At 34.1% G+C, this 16,445-nt stretch overlaps 2 protein-coding genes across 5 annotated transcripts; both read left to right on the forward strand.

Moving 5' to 3' along the window:
• The first annotated feature begins 4,468 nt into the window (after positions 1 to 4,468).
• LOC120262939 (ceramide kinase-like) lies at positions 4,469 to 6,001 on the forward strand. Its single transcript, XM_039270857.1, has 5 exons — positions 4,469 to 4,673; positions 4,788 to 5,162; positions 5,277 to 5,343; positions 5,414 to 5,636; positions 5,724 to 6,001. The coding sequence occupies exons 1-4, from the start codon at positions 4,621 to 4,623 to the stop codon at positions 5,549 to 5,551; spliced, it is 633 nt and encodes a 210-aa protein (XP_039126791.1). The 5' UTR covers positions 4,469 to 4,620; the 3' UTR covers positions 5,552 to 5,636; positions 5,724 to 6,001.
• Positions 6,002 to 10,638: 4,637 nt separating this feature from the next.
• On the forward strand, positions 10,639 to 15,104 carry LOC120262933 (U-box domain-containing protein 52-like). 4 transcript variants are annotated; one of them, XM_039270846.1, is made up of 10 exons: positions 10,639 to 10,886; positions 11,563 to 11,812; positions 11,953 to 12,071; positions 12,154 to 12,275; positions 12,515 to 12,711; positions 12,831 to 13,138; positions 13,220 to 13,321; positions 13,397 to 13,801; positions 13,905 to 14,663; positions 14,755 to 15,104. In XM_039270846.1, the coding sequence occupies exons 2-10, from the start codon at positions 11,620 to 11,622 to the stop codon at positions 14,938 to 14,940; spliced, it is 2,391 nt and encodes a 796-aa protein (XP_039126780.1). In that variant the 5' UTR covers positions 10,639 to 10,886; positions 11,563 to 11,619; the 3' UTR covers positions 14,941 to 15,104. The 4 variants fall into 4 exon arrangements, with proteins under 4 accessions (XP_039126780.1, XP_039126782.1, XP_039126781.1 ...); XM_039270848.1 differs by lacking the exon at positions 10,639 to 10,886 and adding an exon at positions 10,929 to 11,107; XM_039270847.1 differs by lacking the exon at positions 10,639 to 10,886 and adding an exon at positions 10,929 to 11,082.
• The last annotated feature ends 1,341 nt before the right edge of the window (positions 15,105 to 16,445 follow it).

Here is a 16,445-nt window from a genome sequence, read left to right on the forward strand (position 1 = left end):
TAACAACATCGACAAGAAAAGAGTAACATCGACAAAGAAATATCAGCCAATATTTTTCACTTGGATTGCTCAAAAAACCAAAATTTGAAGAATAAAATACTTATCCATTAAAACCAAAATCTGAAAATAAACCAAAATCACAACTAGCACATTCATATAAACATAAAACAAGAGAAAACAAAAGATAAAAAATGCACCCAACAATCAACCGATGATCATGAATCTCTGCGTGAATCGGAAGCACACCTTAGAAAATCGGAGAAGCAATAACTAGAGAGGAAAATCGGAGAACACAACTGCTAGAGAAGAAAAGCTCCATGCATGATCAGGCAGCCTTATCCCTTCTGAAAGTCAGGGCTTTATGGTAATAATGACGGAATTATTCATTTGTCAAGACTAATTTATTAATTTTACACCCTCAAAAGTAGCTTCTCAGAAGTGCTTTTCTGAGAAGCACCTGGTAGCCAGCTTTTGAAAAAAAGCTGAATTCCAACTTTTTTCACAGCTTTTGCTTATGCCCAAAAAGCCCAAACAAACATGTTTTTTAAAACCCGAAGTGCTCAACTTATAAAAAAGCACGTCTGGGCTTAAAATAAGCCCATCCAAACAATCCCTAAATATTCTAGGGTTTCCGAGTTCGTCTAGACTAATGTCACCTAGATTGTGTATTTCAATCAATCAATGTTTATTTCTTATGTTGTCATCAAATTTCCCTAAATTACCAATTGATCTTTCTCAAGCATCAACAACATATTTTATTAGATAAGTTAACATCATCTCCAAGATGACTATGAATCTATGGAACTCATTAAACTTTGGAAATTTATAATGATGTATACAACCTCTATTTTATGATGATTGTATGATATTTCAATCAAGACCTAATTCAATTATCACCTCCCGGTCTCAAATCGAATTATCAATCATGAAATTGTTGATCAAGCAATCACAAGCATTTAGTATAGATTAAAATATCCAACATAACCTTGAAACATGCATCAATTAAATTAAACAATGATGAATCTAGGTTTTCATAGTCCGGCTACATCGTAGCCCTAGAAAAAGGTATTTAGAACATAATAATTGCAAAGCTTAACAAAGGTTCATAATCCAATAAACAAAGAATAACTAAAAACTAAAGCGTGGAAATGAATCTTCGCCAAATCTTCGTTCTTGACCTTATGCTCTCTGAAATTCTCTTTTTTCCTTTTCATCTTGAACCCTAGTCCCTTTTATAACTTGAATATTGGGAGTAGCACCTAGGCGCCAAAGAGTGTAGCACCTAGGCGCTATATTTTCTGTTTTGCACTGCTTAATGTTGTATGCGCCTAGCCATAGACTTTTATGTTTTACTTGCTCAATCTTTTATTGAAACTTGATCCTCTTTTTCTCTAATTTTGTGCTTTTGATGTGTTCTTTCCATCAAATCATTCTTTTTCTTTCCTATATGCTATAACAATAAGATTATGAGTAAATTATATACTCATCAAATATTAATGGATATTTCCATGGACTTCATTAAAGGGATTACCATTAGTGCTAGAGAAGTTAGTTTTGTCTTTTTTGGTGGATCACTATCAAATTCGTCCACTTCATTCATATTGCTTTACCCTTATATAACAGTGAGTGTCGCTCATGTTGTCTTTAACCAAGTGGTTTGGTTACATGGCATTCTTGAATCTATTATTAGTGATCATGATGTGGTGTTCATGAGCAAATTTTGGAGAGAATTGTTTGGCTTTATGGCACATAGTAAGTTTTCTCACCCGTCTATCATCCTCAATCAAACAGGCACAGGGTAGTGATTAACCAAATAGTTGAAATTGTATCTTCATTGTTTTATGGGCGATCAACAAGGGAAATTGGTGGAATGGCTTCGTGGGCTGAATTTTGTTATAACACAACATTCCACTTCTCTTTGTACATTTCCCTTTAGGGATGGGCACAGGTAGGGATTCCTTTCTGACTGCCCCTTCTTGGGGAATCTGCCTTAGAGGAATCCCTAGCTTCCCTCACGAGGATAGGGGACATGGGAAAATAATCTCTAAAGCTAGCAATTGGGGCGGGGAGAACACTTCTTTCCTTGTGGGGTCCTTGACTTTGATAGTAAATTTAACTTATTAGTAAATATAAATTTTAAGAGGGCTAATTGCTAAAAGAAGAAGATTTTGAAAATCCCTAGTCTCTTTATCCCTCTTGGGCCTTTTGTAATCTTCTTTCTCAATCTTTTGCTCATTGTTGCCTATTTCCTCTCTCTCTTGCCGTCGTTGCCGTCTTTTCTCTCTCATCATCACCCTACCTCTTCTCTTGCCATTAGCCCACTTTTTCTAGTAACTGATATTTGTGGCACGGTTTGTTTGGAGTTCAGTCCAGTATTTTTGATCTATTAGGCTGAAGAAGTACCACTTTTTCTCACCATTTTTGCTTTTCATGTTAAATGACTATGGTTTCCTGTTACTCTTTTTGTGTGTGTGTGTGCTTTTTCTTTTTGTGTGAAGAAATTAAATAATTTTGATGTCTTCATCCAAGTGTTCTTGCATTGGATTTCTCCATGTTTTTTTGTTTGTGGATTTGGATTGAGAGAAGTACTAAAAAAAAATGAAAAGAAAACAAGGAAGAAGAATGAGTTGGTGGAATTTTTATTTTATCTTTTTTAGTTTTATTTATTCGGGGAGGACAAATGGGGGTTTTTCCTCCGGTCCCATCCTGTTCCATGCCGTCCATATCCCCCTTCTAGATGGTTTATGGTTGGGACTCACCGCGTCTCCTATTCTATGGGGTAAATGCTTTGCTTGGGTAGAGGCAGTTAATATTGCTCAAGGAGAAAAAGTTAAAGGTGTTGGCACAAGTGAGGAATAGATTGTAGCAAGCACAAGCTTGTATAAAGACTTTCTACCTTAAGGGGTAGAAAGCTGTCCGGTTTGCCTGAGGTTCATGAGTCTGGCTCCTGTTGTAGTCTCAGTAAGGCTTGGTAAGTCCATTTAATGTTGGCTCCAAAATTTTGTGCATTTCTTAAGTTTTTTACCCATGTGAGACAAATTGCCTACCAATTGGAATTACCTCCTTGAGGTCTACAATTTTTCATGCGGCATTGTTAAAAGAATATGAGGAACCTTCTACATCCTTTGTTCCTACTTTGCCTCCACTATTTAATGGCGAAAGTTGTTCCCCAACCTGCCAGCATTCTTGAGGTCCAGACTTAACAGGGGAATGGGAATTGTTGGTCTAATGGAGCGACTTTTCCCCTAATAAGGTCACTTGGGAATCAGTCTTCTCTTCAGGAAGCCTGTCTAAACTTTTGAGCTTGAAGACAGGATCTTTTTCTTTAAGAAGGGAGAAATGTTATGGATGCCTTTGCTGAGAAAACATATACAAAGTGACACATCACACAAAGTAGGCTAAAAGGGTGCAGTAATTGCTTTACAAGATCATAGATCAAAGGATATTGGTCCTTCAACTCCTACTTATTTTTGTATTTTATTTCTATTCTCAGTTTATTACACTTATATGGTGAGAAGATTGACAAAAATAAGGGTTCTACCTTGACATGTAAACCTTTTATATAAGGTCACCTCTAGATGAATAAAGACATCAAATAGAAAATTATCATAAAACCTTGTGGTTGTTGGTGCCCTCTAATGAGTCTTCATAACTTCATCATTCGTTCTTATCAGCGACGGAAGAACACAAAGTGAAGGCATTACTTATTGAGGATGCCTTCATTGGTGAGTCAGCCGGTGACAATATCCTGGTCACAGGCGCATAACACCATAACAGAAATTCGTTGTATTTCCTTAATATTATTATTGGGAAAGATTTTATGTTTGACAGTCTTGTCCATATATAAGCATGAGCCTGGTGGTCTAAGAGCAAATGTTTCTTGTAATATTTTGGTTTGATAATACTTCTTTTATTTCTTAACAATAAAACTAAAAACCAGGAGGTCTATTTTTTATTCATTTAAGTTTTTGGTCCAAATCTAGGTTCACCAATTTAGACTCGGTTTTGGGTGGTCTTCTCTCAGGATGGGTTGATCTAATTAAAAGTGGAGGGTTATGATCTGAACTGTCATCTTTTCTAAAGGATGAGCAGGAAGAGATAGAGGGACTTAAAAATGATCACACAACTTTTCTCATTTTAAGGCACACTTATAATTTGAATACTATTAAATTTGATTGTGATGGGAATATGTAGTTTCATCCTGAGATGGAATCCAATTCAATTTTTTAAGGTAATCTGATAACTGGCGGTGTGTAGAATTCCTAGAACATAACTGACTAGATCAAATCAAAAACATCCATATTAGTTTCCTGTTTTTATAGTCCTTCCGAGTGCTTCATGATTACTTGAACCAAGTGGTAGTTACAATTTTTTTATCAAAACTTCAGTAAACATAGAACACTTTGTTTGGTATATACTACAACCAAACCATGCACGGAGGGTTTTTTCTATCACATAAAGAAAATTAGTAACAGCTTTACGACTTTTCTCTTGTGCTTTATATTTGAAGTCCATATTTTGTGCATTAGTTTGGCCCTTTTTTTGACATTTGAAATGTGATCTATAAACAGGTATGGGTTTTATGGAGATGTCATTAAGGAAAGTGAAAAATATCGGTGGATGGGACCAGTTCGCTATGACTATGCTGGAACAAAGGTCTTCCTGAAACACAGGTTTTCTTTTGTCTTCTTTCCTCTTTGAATCATGACAAACAAGTAACATATTTTGTCGCCTGTGATGCTATGTTTGATTTGATCTTTTGTGATTGTCTCCTCTATTTCAATCAGATCTTTTGAGGCAGAAGTAGCTTTTCTAGAAACTGAATCAGTTGAAACAACTACTAGATCATCAAGCAAGACACAATCAGCACAACTTTCTCCTGAAAGGCCCAAGAAAATGATCTGCTGTAGGAACTGCACTGTTTGCAAAGAGACTATGAATTCCGTCACTTCACCTGCAAACAGAGTCATTGCAAGCCCCGGCATCCATTCTGGGGGTTCAAGGTGGTTGCGATCCAAAGGCCGTTTCCTTAGTATTGGCGGAGCAGTCATTTCATGTCGTAATGAAAGAGCTCCTGATGGTTTGGTGGCTGATGCACATCTTGCTGATGGATTCTTGCATCTTATAATGATAAAAGACTGTCCTCGCCCTCACTACTTATGGTACTCCAATTGACTCTTTCCTTCACAACATTTATGAACTACCATTCTCATTTTTTTTTTAATATTATTATTGTTTTATTTGATTATAACTATCATCCAATCCATTTTTGACAGGCATCTAACACAGCTTACAAGAAAGGGTTCTGATCCACTGAACTTCGAGTTTATAGAGCATCACAAAGTACATTTCTTGTTTGTTTGGTTCATTACTCTCCATTTTTCCAACTAAATTAACCGGGTTCTTTCTGCAGACATCTGCCTTTACTTTCGTTTCAACTCATGATGAAAGTTTCTGGAACTTGGATGGGGAATTGTTACAAGCATGCCAAATCTCTGTTCAAGTATTCCGGGGCCTTGTCAACTTGTTTGCTTCCGGCCCTGAAGTTTAACAACTTCCACGGTCTTGATGATACTACCCACACATCAGCTTGTTCTACAGGATCTTGAGAATCAGATCATGCTGATTCAAATGAGGTAATCGAGGAGTTCACATCAATGTTCTTCTCTTGATTCTACCATCGAGTGCAAAATTTAATTTAGAAATTAACTCTTGTTTTGTAGGTCCCTTATGCAGAGTGTTACTAATACAAAGTGATTGAGTCTATTTATTCTCTTCTTTTCAGTCTGAAGAATAATGATTTGAAGATGATTATCGGAATACGAAAAATGAAGTTTATGTACTCATAGAAATAAACTTGAAATGTTCGACATATCCTTATAATTTAGTGTACACTGACGTTGTCTTGTATATATTGTGTTTTGTGTAACGTCACAACCTGTGAATGAATGCAATTTTTTGGTCAACTTATATGATACTGTTACACTTATTCTTGTGACAATCTTGGAGCACATTCCTTTAATCCTTTTCTCTTTTGTTGTGAATTACCATCCAAATGTTATGTGATTGATTCATGTTGTCACCGTTTCCTTTATATATATATAAATATATATGTATATATACATATAATGTCTTTTGCGGACTTTCTATCAACATCCGCAAAGAGACAGAGGGAAATGATTCAAAATAGACATAAACAATGATGTATACAATAGCTTTAGGTTGTACCAAATAGTTGATTTGTTTATAAAATTTTTTTAGTGCATTCTATTTTTTACTGTTTATACAATAAAACTATTGGATTAAAATCTAACCGTTAAAAACGGTCTTCTATATATATACTTTGTTGCTACTATTATGGTTAATTTTTAACTATATATTATATTCCTAGAAATAGGGATGTAAATGAGGTGGGGTGGGGAATGGGATCTCCGTCCCCATCCCCGCTTCCCATGGGGCGGGGATTCTTCGTAGGGAAAAAAATTCTCCCCACTCACTCCCCCGCGGGGATCCCCACGGGGTTAGAAATCCCCGCCCTCTACTAATTTTTTTTATTACATAAAATTTTAATAATACTATGTGTCTATATATATATATATATATATGTATATATATATAAGTAGAAAACCTATTTGACACTTGTCAATTTCTCATAAAAATTTTATCAATATTATTTTAATAATATTAAAATATTTATAACATAATACTAAATTATATTATTTTAAACTAATTTTTATTATTTTATCTAGGGATGGCAATGGGGCCGAGCGGGGGCGGGGCATGCCTCTACCATCCCCGCCCCGCATAGTAATAAGCGGGGCACCGACGGGGCACTATTCCCGTCCCATTTTTTGTTTTTCGTTAATCTCCCGCCTTGCTTATAGTTATAAATAAGCATTTAAAATTCTTAAAAACATTTATAAAATAGATTTATTTTATAAAACATATATTTTTAAAGACAACTCATAAGAAATTTATTGAAAATTTTAAAAAAAATTCATTTACCCTATACATTATATAATATTTATAATAAATTAAATTATTATCGGGGCGGGGCGGGGCGGGGCAAGCAAATACCAAACCCGCCCCGCCCCGCTCAAAATCAGGGCGGATCGGAGCCGGAACTTCGGGGCGGATCGGGTTTTGCCATCCCTAATTTTATCTCATAATATATAATAAAATTAATTTTTAAAAAATATGATATCTTTAAAGTTGATAAATAGCTTATTTTATCTAATCTTAATTTTATCTTAATTTTTATAGAAAAATTTTTTTATTAAATTTTTTTAAAAAATTTTCATACATCACACGGGAGTAACACTAGTATTACTAAAACTCTAAAACATTATTAATAAATACAAAAAATATATATTTTTTTAAATCCAAATATTTGGTCCTTATAATCTTATATTCATATTGAATTTTTTTAAAAAATAAATAAATAATCATATAAGTTATTTTCAATATATATATATGTATATTATTAAAAATCGGAGAATCCCCGTGGGGATCTCCATGGAAAGTGGGGCGGGGAATGCTCTCCCCATTTATTATTCTATGACATGCTGCATTGCTGCAACAATTTTCAACATTTCAACCCCTCATGTTTTTTTAATAAATTTCAGTTCAGTTCTCATCACCAAAACAACCTTCATGAGAACATACTATAACAATTATTTTTAAAATAAGTAGATTAAGAATAATAATAATAATAATAATAATAATAATAATAATAATAAGATCACAATCATCATGATGTTAACATTAATAGATATTATATAAGCTTGACTCACAAACTCAAAGTAATCATGGAATGTCCTTTTCTAATAATCCAAGTCAAAGTTTCCTTCTTTAGAGTCATGTGCAAAATTGTGACTATTTGAGAGGATATTCCCTTTTAACGTGTGCTACACCCAACCAACCTTTCTACTTGTCCTTATTTTTCTCTTTTTCAACATGTTTCATTAATAGAATGAATAGATAGATATTAGATGTATACTTACATATTTGTTTTTTAAATATTTGAAAAAAAATTATTTTAATATCTTTCATTTGCATCCAAAACAACAAAAATATACTTTTGGTTTTGATTATTTTATTTTTTCCCTAATTTATAAATCATCAATGCTTATAGTTTGGACAATTCAATATTTTTTTTTTCTGACTTGACGCGTATAGTAATTGTTAAATTGAAATTCAATTCTCCATGTTACTTCTAAGTATAAAATAAAATAGTTGGCAATCATTGACGTAAAATAAAATTTATTATTATTATTATTATTATTTATTTTTTTGGCATATGTTATACTGCTATATATAAATTGAGTGGCATGTCTTAACTAGTAGAATTAAAACTTAAATAATATTATATGTATTTATATTTGACGAATATTGAACTAGACTAGCGTCTAATGCATAACTTTTAAACTAAACATCATCATAAACTGTAAGAGTTATTTTATTTACAAAAAATTCCAATTTCATAGAGAGATGAAATTTTTTTCTATGAATTATATTATTTTAATATCATCAACCAATTATGCCAACAAAATAATATTATATAATAAATATATAAAGTTTACCGGTCATCTAATATTGGATCTATCAATGGTATTGTAAAAGAGAACATTTTATATTATGTTTCTAATATGCTGTATGAAAAAAACGTATTGATTAATTTTAAAATTATTTTATTATATAAAATATAAATTATTATAAATATTTTGAAATTATTTTATATCAAATTTAGTAAATAAATATACATATAAGTAGCGATCATAGGTGCTATTAGTCTAATCATATCTATTTATATTTATTAATAAAAGAACTAATATGTAAAATATTACATTGTGATTATATGTAATGTCTTTAAATCTTATATTAAATTGCAACTTATCAATAGGTATAATTTTGATTATTAAACTTAGTTATGATTAATTTACTAGAGATTTGGAGATCTATATGGATTTCACGTTACATACACTCTTATTCACTTATCAAATATGTACATATATATATATATATATATGAGATTATGGTCTTTTCTAATGCAAATTAAATGTTATTATCAAAATAGTGGTAGGAGAAAAGCCTTTATTATATTCACGTTGCAGGGAAACAATGGAATCCATCACTTCACTTCTTCAAAATCACAAGTGAAATTGCTTTTCAGGTGTGAAATCTCCGCAAGGCAAGTAGGATCTTTCTCATGTTTTCATTTGCTAACAAAAGTGATCCTTGACAGTGAATCAATTATTAATTAAATATTAATAAAAAAAATACTTCCCTAATTAGATTGTGAGCATTTCTAAAAAAAAATAATACATGTTTAGTAAAATTAATAAAATTAAAGCTTGATGAGAACCACATGGCTGTTTAAAGGTATCTTATTCAAAATGATAAATGGGCAGCCCACAAATCGAAATCCTTTGATTCCGTACATTATAATATTACATAAAGCTATATATAATACTGTGAAAATATTGCACAATACTTCACTGTTTACTGAGTATATTTTCAGTCATATATCAGAAAAAGAATAATTAATTTTCCAACTATTTAGTAAATCTCTTGCAGTAGTTCCTAAAAGATTTTCAATAAAATTTGTTGTTCCTATTGAGTCTAATATATGGGGTATTCTTTCTAATGCATTTATGGCATCTGATTCCCATCTATCTATTATTTCGGGCCATTTTTGAGGATGAACTGTACTTAATACTAACATGCTTCCTTCATTATTTTGTTTAGGCATTGTTTTTATAACTTCTAAAGGATCTGGTTTTCTTTTATATGTTTTAAAATTTTCTTCATAGTAATTGGTTGAATTGAAATTATGTTGTGATGGAAATTGCAAAGGTTGTGTTGTTCTGCTAGTCCTTTCAATTGTTGTTGGAGTTACTATTGTTCTAGTATTTGAACTTTCTGCTCTTTGATTATCTGATATATTGCTTGCTCTTGATTCAACATTCATCATTATTTCTTCTACATTAATTTCTTCTAATTGTCTTATCATTTCTTGATATTCTTCATCTTCCATCGTGAAGTTATGGTCCATGATATATCATTTTGGGATATGTGAGAAGTTGTCTTACATGTTAGTATTATATAAAACTATATATAATACTGTGAAAATAGCCAACGACCAAATGGTCTATTAATATACAGATCATTGATAGAGCTCTTCACTGAGTGGTGAGAGTTCAATTCTCAGCTGAGAGCACATTTCTGGGAAATGTAAGTGGTAGTTGTGTGTGGGTGGTCCCAGCGCCTATGTGTCCGTGAGCCCGCCCCCACTTGCTCCACCGAGGCTTTTTAGCATGACCTTCAGGCTGTTTGTTCCTCTTGTTAAAAAAATACTGTAAAAATATTGCACAATACTTCACTGTTCATTGAGTCTTTACAGGAGAAACGGTTCCATCACCTTTCCAAAATTATATCTTAGAAAAATCTACCATTATGAAATTATAATCCATGATATATTATTTTGGGAGTACTTAAGAGATCGTCCTGCGTGTCCTTTTGTAACTTTGGCTTGACAAAGATCTAGAAGTAATTTTTTTTATATAAAAAAAAAAATCTAATTTTTAAGTGTGGAATAAATAACTTGAGCTGCCGTTGACTTAGTCAACTACCATCGTCGTCATGCAGCCATGCATGCCGCCGAGCTCCATCAGTCAACGCACGCCATTGATGCTTCTTCTCCGACCTCTCAAATCCACTCATTCCTTCCAACTTCCTCACTCGTTTCTTCATCCATGCCCTAATCCAAACCCCATTGATGAGACTTGGGAGACTTTTACTAGTAGTACAATTAGCTCTGTTTGCAAGCTTGGAAATTTCAAAACTGGGACCCAATCATCAGCATCTTATCAATTCTTCATTTTTAGGTTGTTTCTTTGATCTTTCCTTGCTATTTATTGTGTTCTAGATGTGGTTTGATTTGACTGGTGGTTTTGAAGCAAGGATTTTGATGGCCTTTTTGAACTAGGGTTTTGGGTTCTATTGTTTCTTCCCCTGTTTATGAGTTCTTGTGTGGTTTTCCCTTCCTAATTTTGTTTTGTTCTTCATTTGTGGAATTGTTGGGTGAGTTAGGGTTTTTTGTTCACTGGTATGAATTGCCAATTATGTGAGCTTTTCATTGTTCTGGATTCAGTATTTCTGCAAAATTTAGATTTTTTTTTTTTTTTTTGAAAGTTCTTAGGTGAGTTTATTGCTTTGAATTCAGTGGTTCTGGAAAACTAAGAGCTTTAATTGATGGCCCATTGGAAAATTCATGGCATGAGTCTGTTTCTCAGAATTCATAGTTTGCATTTGATTCTTTCTTAGGGTTTTTGAATTCTTATCTGGATTTCCCCCAATTTTTTTTCTTTGTGTTCTTTAAAGTCATTGAAGGGTAGAATATTATGATGATTGTTTCAGAACATGAATCTCTGATTGTACATAATTTTGTTTTTTAATTAAAATTTCTGCATTTTTAGGGTTAATCACTGTCTCTATTCTGTGGTTGTGCAAAATCAAAGCTACTGTATTAATGGTGATTGATTCCATTTTCCTTTTCTGTAGCAAGTGAAGATTAGCTTTGCAATGGTGGTGTTTGAGGCTTAAAAAAAAAGCTTCCAAATGGAGATTCAAGACATAGATGAAGAACGAGATTGTTCGTCTGATCCTATTTTAACTGTTGCAGTAGCTGTTAATGGAAGTAAAAACAGCAAATATGCTGTTAAATGGGCATTGGAAAAATTCATTCCAGAAGGGAGAGTTTCGCTCCTTATATTACATGTTCGTCCAAAGATCACAAGAGTTCCTTCTCCCAGTAAGAGTTAATCTTCACAATTTTGCATTTGTTTTTTTATTTATTTATTTCCTTTCTCAGTTGATTACCGTAAAGCGATATATATAGTTCTCTTAATTCTTAACACTTTCAGAATTTCGCACTTGTTGTATATGTTTCAGTTGGTTATCTTCCAATTTCGGAAGTGAGGGAGGATGTTGCCTTAGCACATCAGAAAGATGTGGAGTGTAAAGCAAACAAAATGCTTGTTCCTTACAAGAAATTATGTGCTCAGAGACAGGTTAAAACTTTATTCCTTCCGGCAATGCTGAAAATAAATGAAGAATGTGCTTGATGATGATCATGTTATATGTGTTACTCAGGTAGAAGCAGAAACTTTAGTGATCAAATCAGATAATGTGGCAGAGGCGATTTCAGAAGAGATCAACAAATTTAAAATCAGCAAGCTTGTTATAGGTGCTTCTCAACAAAATATCTTTATGCGGTATAGTTTAAACTGAACCATTTTTGCCTTTTTGTCATTCTTATAAATGAAATAATTCCAATTTATTTAAATGTACAATGGAGCAAATGTGTAGCACTTATCAACACTCTAAAGTAAGTTCTTAAGAATCAAATTGCAATCCAGATGTTGCTTGGTGCCATAAAATTATCTGAACATATTTGATCTTAAATTAAGGTTCTCAAGTTGTCTTGTAACATGGTTAATGGATATATTTTTAGGAAATATAAAGAGAACCAAATGTCATCTAGAATATCCAAACAAGCACCTAGGTTTTGCAATGTGTATGTTGTTTCAAAAGGAAAGTTATCATCGGTCCGTCCACCAGCATCAGGAACAGATGACAGCCCTCGAGCTGAAAGCAATTCAAGTTTCCGTTCGCTCGGCCATTCTAGTGACTCTTTTAGTGTAAAGTCAGGTAATTGTCAACTCCTTGCAATACATACTCTTTTGCCGTCTAGTTTATCGTTCTGTTTGTGTAGATAAAAGTTCTGAAGTTGAGTTCTTGATGTTAATCTATTTTTTTTTTGCTTTCAGAATCTTCAGAGACAGATACAACGACAAGTGCCTCTTGTCACCTTGCTCCTCTTCCAACTCAACGTAGGCAGGCTCTTGCAGCTATAAACTACAAAGCTCTTAATATGGGGCCTATATCTGGTGGCACCCTCACTTCAAGAAGTCTATCTTGTTCTACTGATGAAGATTTTAGGAGCTTTGGATCCAGCATGACAGAAGATCAATTTACAGCTAGCTCAATTTTTCAATCTCAAAGCTTTCAAATGGATAAACATTCACAGAATTTTGATCAGGCCTCGACATCCAAGAGTGTAACTTCAGAAAACCAGGTAATTGATTTCATAAACATGGTAAAATTTTACGATATGTTTTGAGGAAAATGCACTCTTTGAAGCTTTCCTATCATGCAGTTCGATGCCAGTTCTGAGCTTGAAAAGCTCAGAATAGTACTCAAGCGTGTTCAAGGAATGTGTCAGATTACCCAGAGTGAATCCAATGAAGTTTCCCAGCAAGTAAGTTTCAAACTCCACATTGATGAACTGAATTCGATGATAATACTGAACCTTTTCATATTGCGCTTTTCGTAGATAACTGAATTAACCAGACTCCGTGAAGACAAATTACTTGAATTAAAACAACTCGAGTTGAATGAAGAGATACTGATAGAATCGGCCAGACAAGAAATGGAAAGACATGCAGCCACAGAAGCAGAGGCTGAGGTCGTGAGGCAATGCGCAGATGAGGAGGCCTCACAGAAGAGGAATGTTGAGTTCAATACTTCTCAAGAAACTGATGAGAAATATAGCAATGAGCGATACAGAAAGTTTACATGGGAGGAAATAGAAACCGCTACCTCATTATTCTCTGAAGCTCTCCAAATTGGCGCGGGAGCAAATGGTAAAGTTTACAAGGGTAGCTTCCATCATACTGTTGCAGCAGTTAAAATCCTGCACTCTAATGAAAGTTATGGAACCAAGCAATTCAGACAAGAGGTATGCATGGACTGTAAAAGCATGCTCAAAAAATTTATGTAGTTTGAAGTTTGATATTTATCAAAATCCTAATCAGAAAAGTTGAATTTCATTATGCCTCCAGCTTGAAATTCTCAGTAGAATTCAGCATCCACATCTACTGATGTTACTTGGTGCATGTCCCGATCGAGGCTGCTTAGTTTATGAGTTAATGAAAAATGGTAGCCTGGAAGATAGACTAAATTGCAAAGACAACACACCACCGCTTCCTTGGTACGACCGGTATCGAATTGCTTGGGAGGTTGCTTTGGCTCTTTCTTTCCTGCATAATTCAAAGCCAGAGCCGATCATTCACCGAGACCTCAAACCAGCGAACATTCTGCTCGATGAGAACTTTGTCAGCAAAATCGGTGATGTTGGCGTGTCATCATTAATCCCAACTGTTAATGTTAATTCATTGCTATCTACAATATACAAGGATACTGCACCGGTTGGTACATTATGCTACATTGATCCGGAGTATCAGAGATCGGGATTAGTATCCCCGAAATCCGATGTATATGCGCTTGGGATTGTAATCTTGCAATTGCTGACAGCGAGACCACCGATGGGACTAACACACATTGTTGAGACAGCAATTGAAGAAGGTACATTAATGGATATTTTAGACACCGGAGCAGGAAAATGGCCGCTGGAGGAGACTCAAAAACTTGCAGCTGTCGGTCTAAATTGCGCAGAAATGAGACGTAAAGATCGGCCTGACTTGGAAAATCAAGTGCTTCCTTTTCTTGAAAGATTGAAAAGAATTGCAGACAATGCTTGTGATTTAGCTCAGCTCGCACCATCTATTCCTCCGAATCACTTCATTTGTCCACTGCTGAAGGTTTGTATTGTTACTGCATTGCATTTAGAAGCTAAAATTTTTATGGATATGAACTGTAATAATTTGTTAAACAATCGAAATTTCATCGCAGGATGTGATGGATGATCCTTGTGTTGCTTCCGACGGGTTCACATATGAGCGAAAAGAGATCGAGCGTTGGTTCGGCATGAGTGATAATTCCCCTATGACAAAGTTAAAGCTTCCTGATAAAAATCTTGTGCCCAGTTTGTCACTACTTTCTGCAATCAAGGAATGGAAGAAATCAAGATCTCAATGACATCCATTATTTCTGCATTGCCAGTCATTATTGTAAGTATGTTCATTAGTTGCAACTGTGTTTTTGTTGCATGTTTCAAGTCTTCAAGATCATGTGCAATAATAGATTTGTATATCTTTTATGTAGACATTTAGTTTATTATTATAAAATCACAATCACATTGATATTTATTTAATCAGATGATTAGAGACAAAGTGGGATGTTAATTAACCTTAATTAACAGCCCTTCCACGTGTCATGTTCTCTTTTGAAGCAAAAGACAACCAAAGTGAACATAAGAAATTGTAACTTGGTCTTATTTAGTATTAATCCCTTCCTTTCGTACTTTTTGAGAAAAAAAAATAAAAAATAAAGCTTGCGATTTGCGCATATACCCTTAGCATTAAAAAAAAAAATCATATTTCTTCTATACTCTTTACATTCTCCTCTCCATTTCTCTCTGTACATGAATGTCAAAAATTACAAGTATAGTTTTTAAGAAATATATATGGCCTAAATAACGCTTACATGGCATTTTAATTCATGTGACAAAGTCAGTAGGACAAGTGAACGTTGAATTGCCGGCGTTCATGTCAAAATCATCTCATCGGATTCTCTTGTGTATCATTTTTTTTGAAACCAAATTGAAATTGGGTGATTATTTTGATACAAATCAAATTTTGGTATCCAAAATGAGAATTGGGTATAGTTTGGTGAGCTACAATAATATTTATCCATAGTTTTTATATAAGTATATTAACAATTACTCACTTTTGTTGGGTATAAATGTAATATTTGCTTAGTTTTTGCAGATAAACCCATGCGAAATCTTTAATTACACTGAGCACAAGGGCAAACGCACAATTAATTTCAAATTTTACAATGGTGTGTGTGTAATTACAAGAATGTGCAGGGCATAAATGCAAAAAAAAACATTGAGAACATTAATAAACAAAATTAAAGGGAGAAGAATTAAAGAAGCAAATCAAGCCAATGATTTGGGGACGCTGAGGACTCTCGCACGTGCGTAGTCACTGAGCCGTACACTCGTCGGCACGCCTTCCACGTGGTCTCACATGCATGCATCTCAAGGGCATTATCGTAATAGAACGACCCATATATATATATATATATATTTCTGAAACCGTTCGAAATTACGAGAGGTGCCATTTGAGGCAAAGAGAGCTGAGAGAAGAGAGAGAGAGAGGGGCAGGGGCACGTGCAGGTCACATGGGATGATGCCACGTGGGTTGTACGGAATGGTTTTTGTTTGTCGGATAGTGTGTGTGGTCTGTGAGGACACGTGGGAGACACGTGGGGACAGCTGGCACGCACTCGTGTGGAAGAGGGGGGACAAACTTAATCATGGCCACCACTACGACATCATTCCCTTTGATATTATCCGAAGAAACTATCTCAAAATTGGGCCCCACTTATTTGTTTATTTATTTTAGGTAAAAAGAAAAAGACTATAATATCCCAATAAATTCTATTTTGAGTTTTTTTTTTTATAAATTGTGGATATT

This window comes from Dioscorea cayenensis, chromosome 6 (genome assembly GCF_009730915.1).
Source record: "Dioscorea cayenensis subsp. rotundata cultivar TDr96_F1 chromosome 6, TDr96_F1_v2_PseudoChromosome.rev07_lg8_w22 25.fasta, whole genome shotgun sequence".
NCBI classification, from domain to species: domain Eukaryota; kingdom Viridiplantae; phylum Streptophyta; class Magnoliopsida; order Dioscoreales; family Dioscoreaceae; genus Dioscorea; species Dioscorea cayenensis.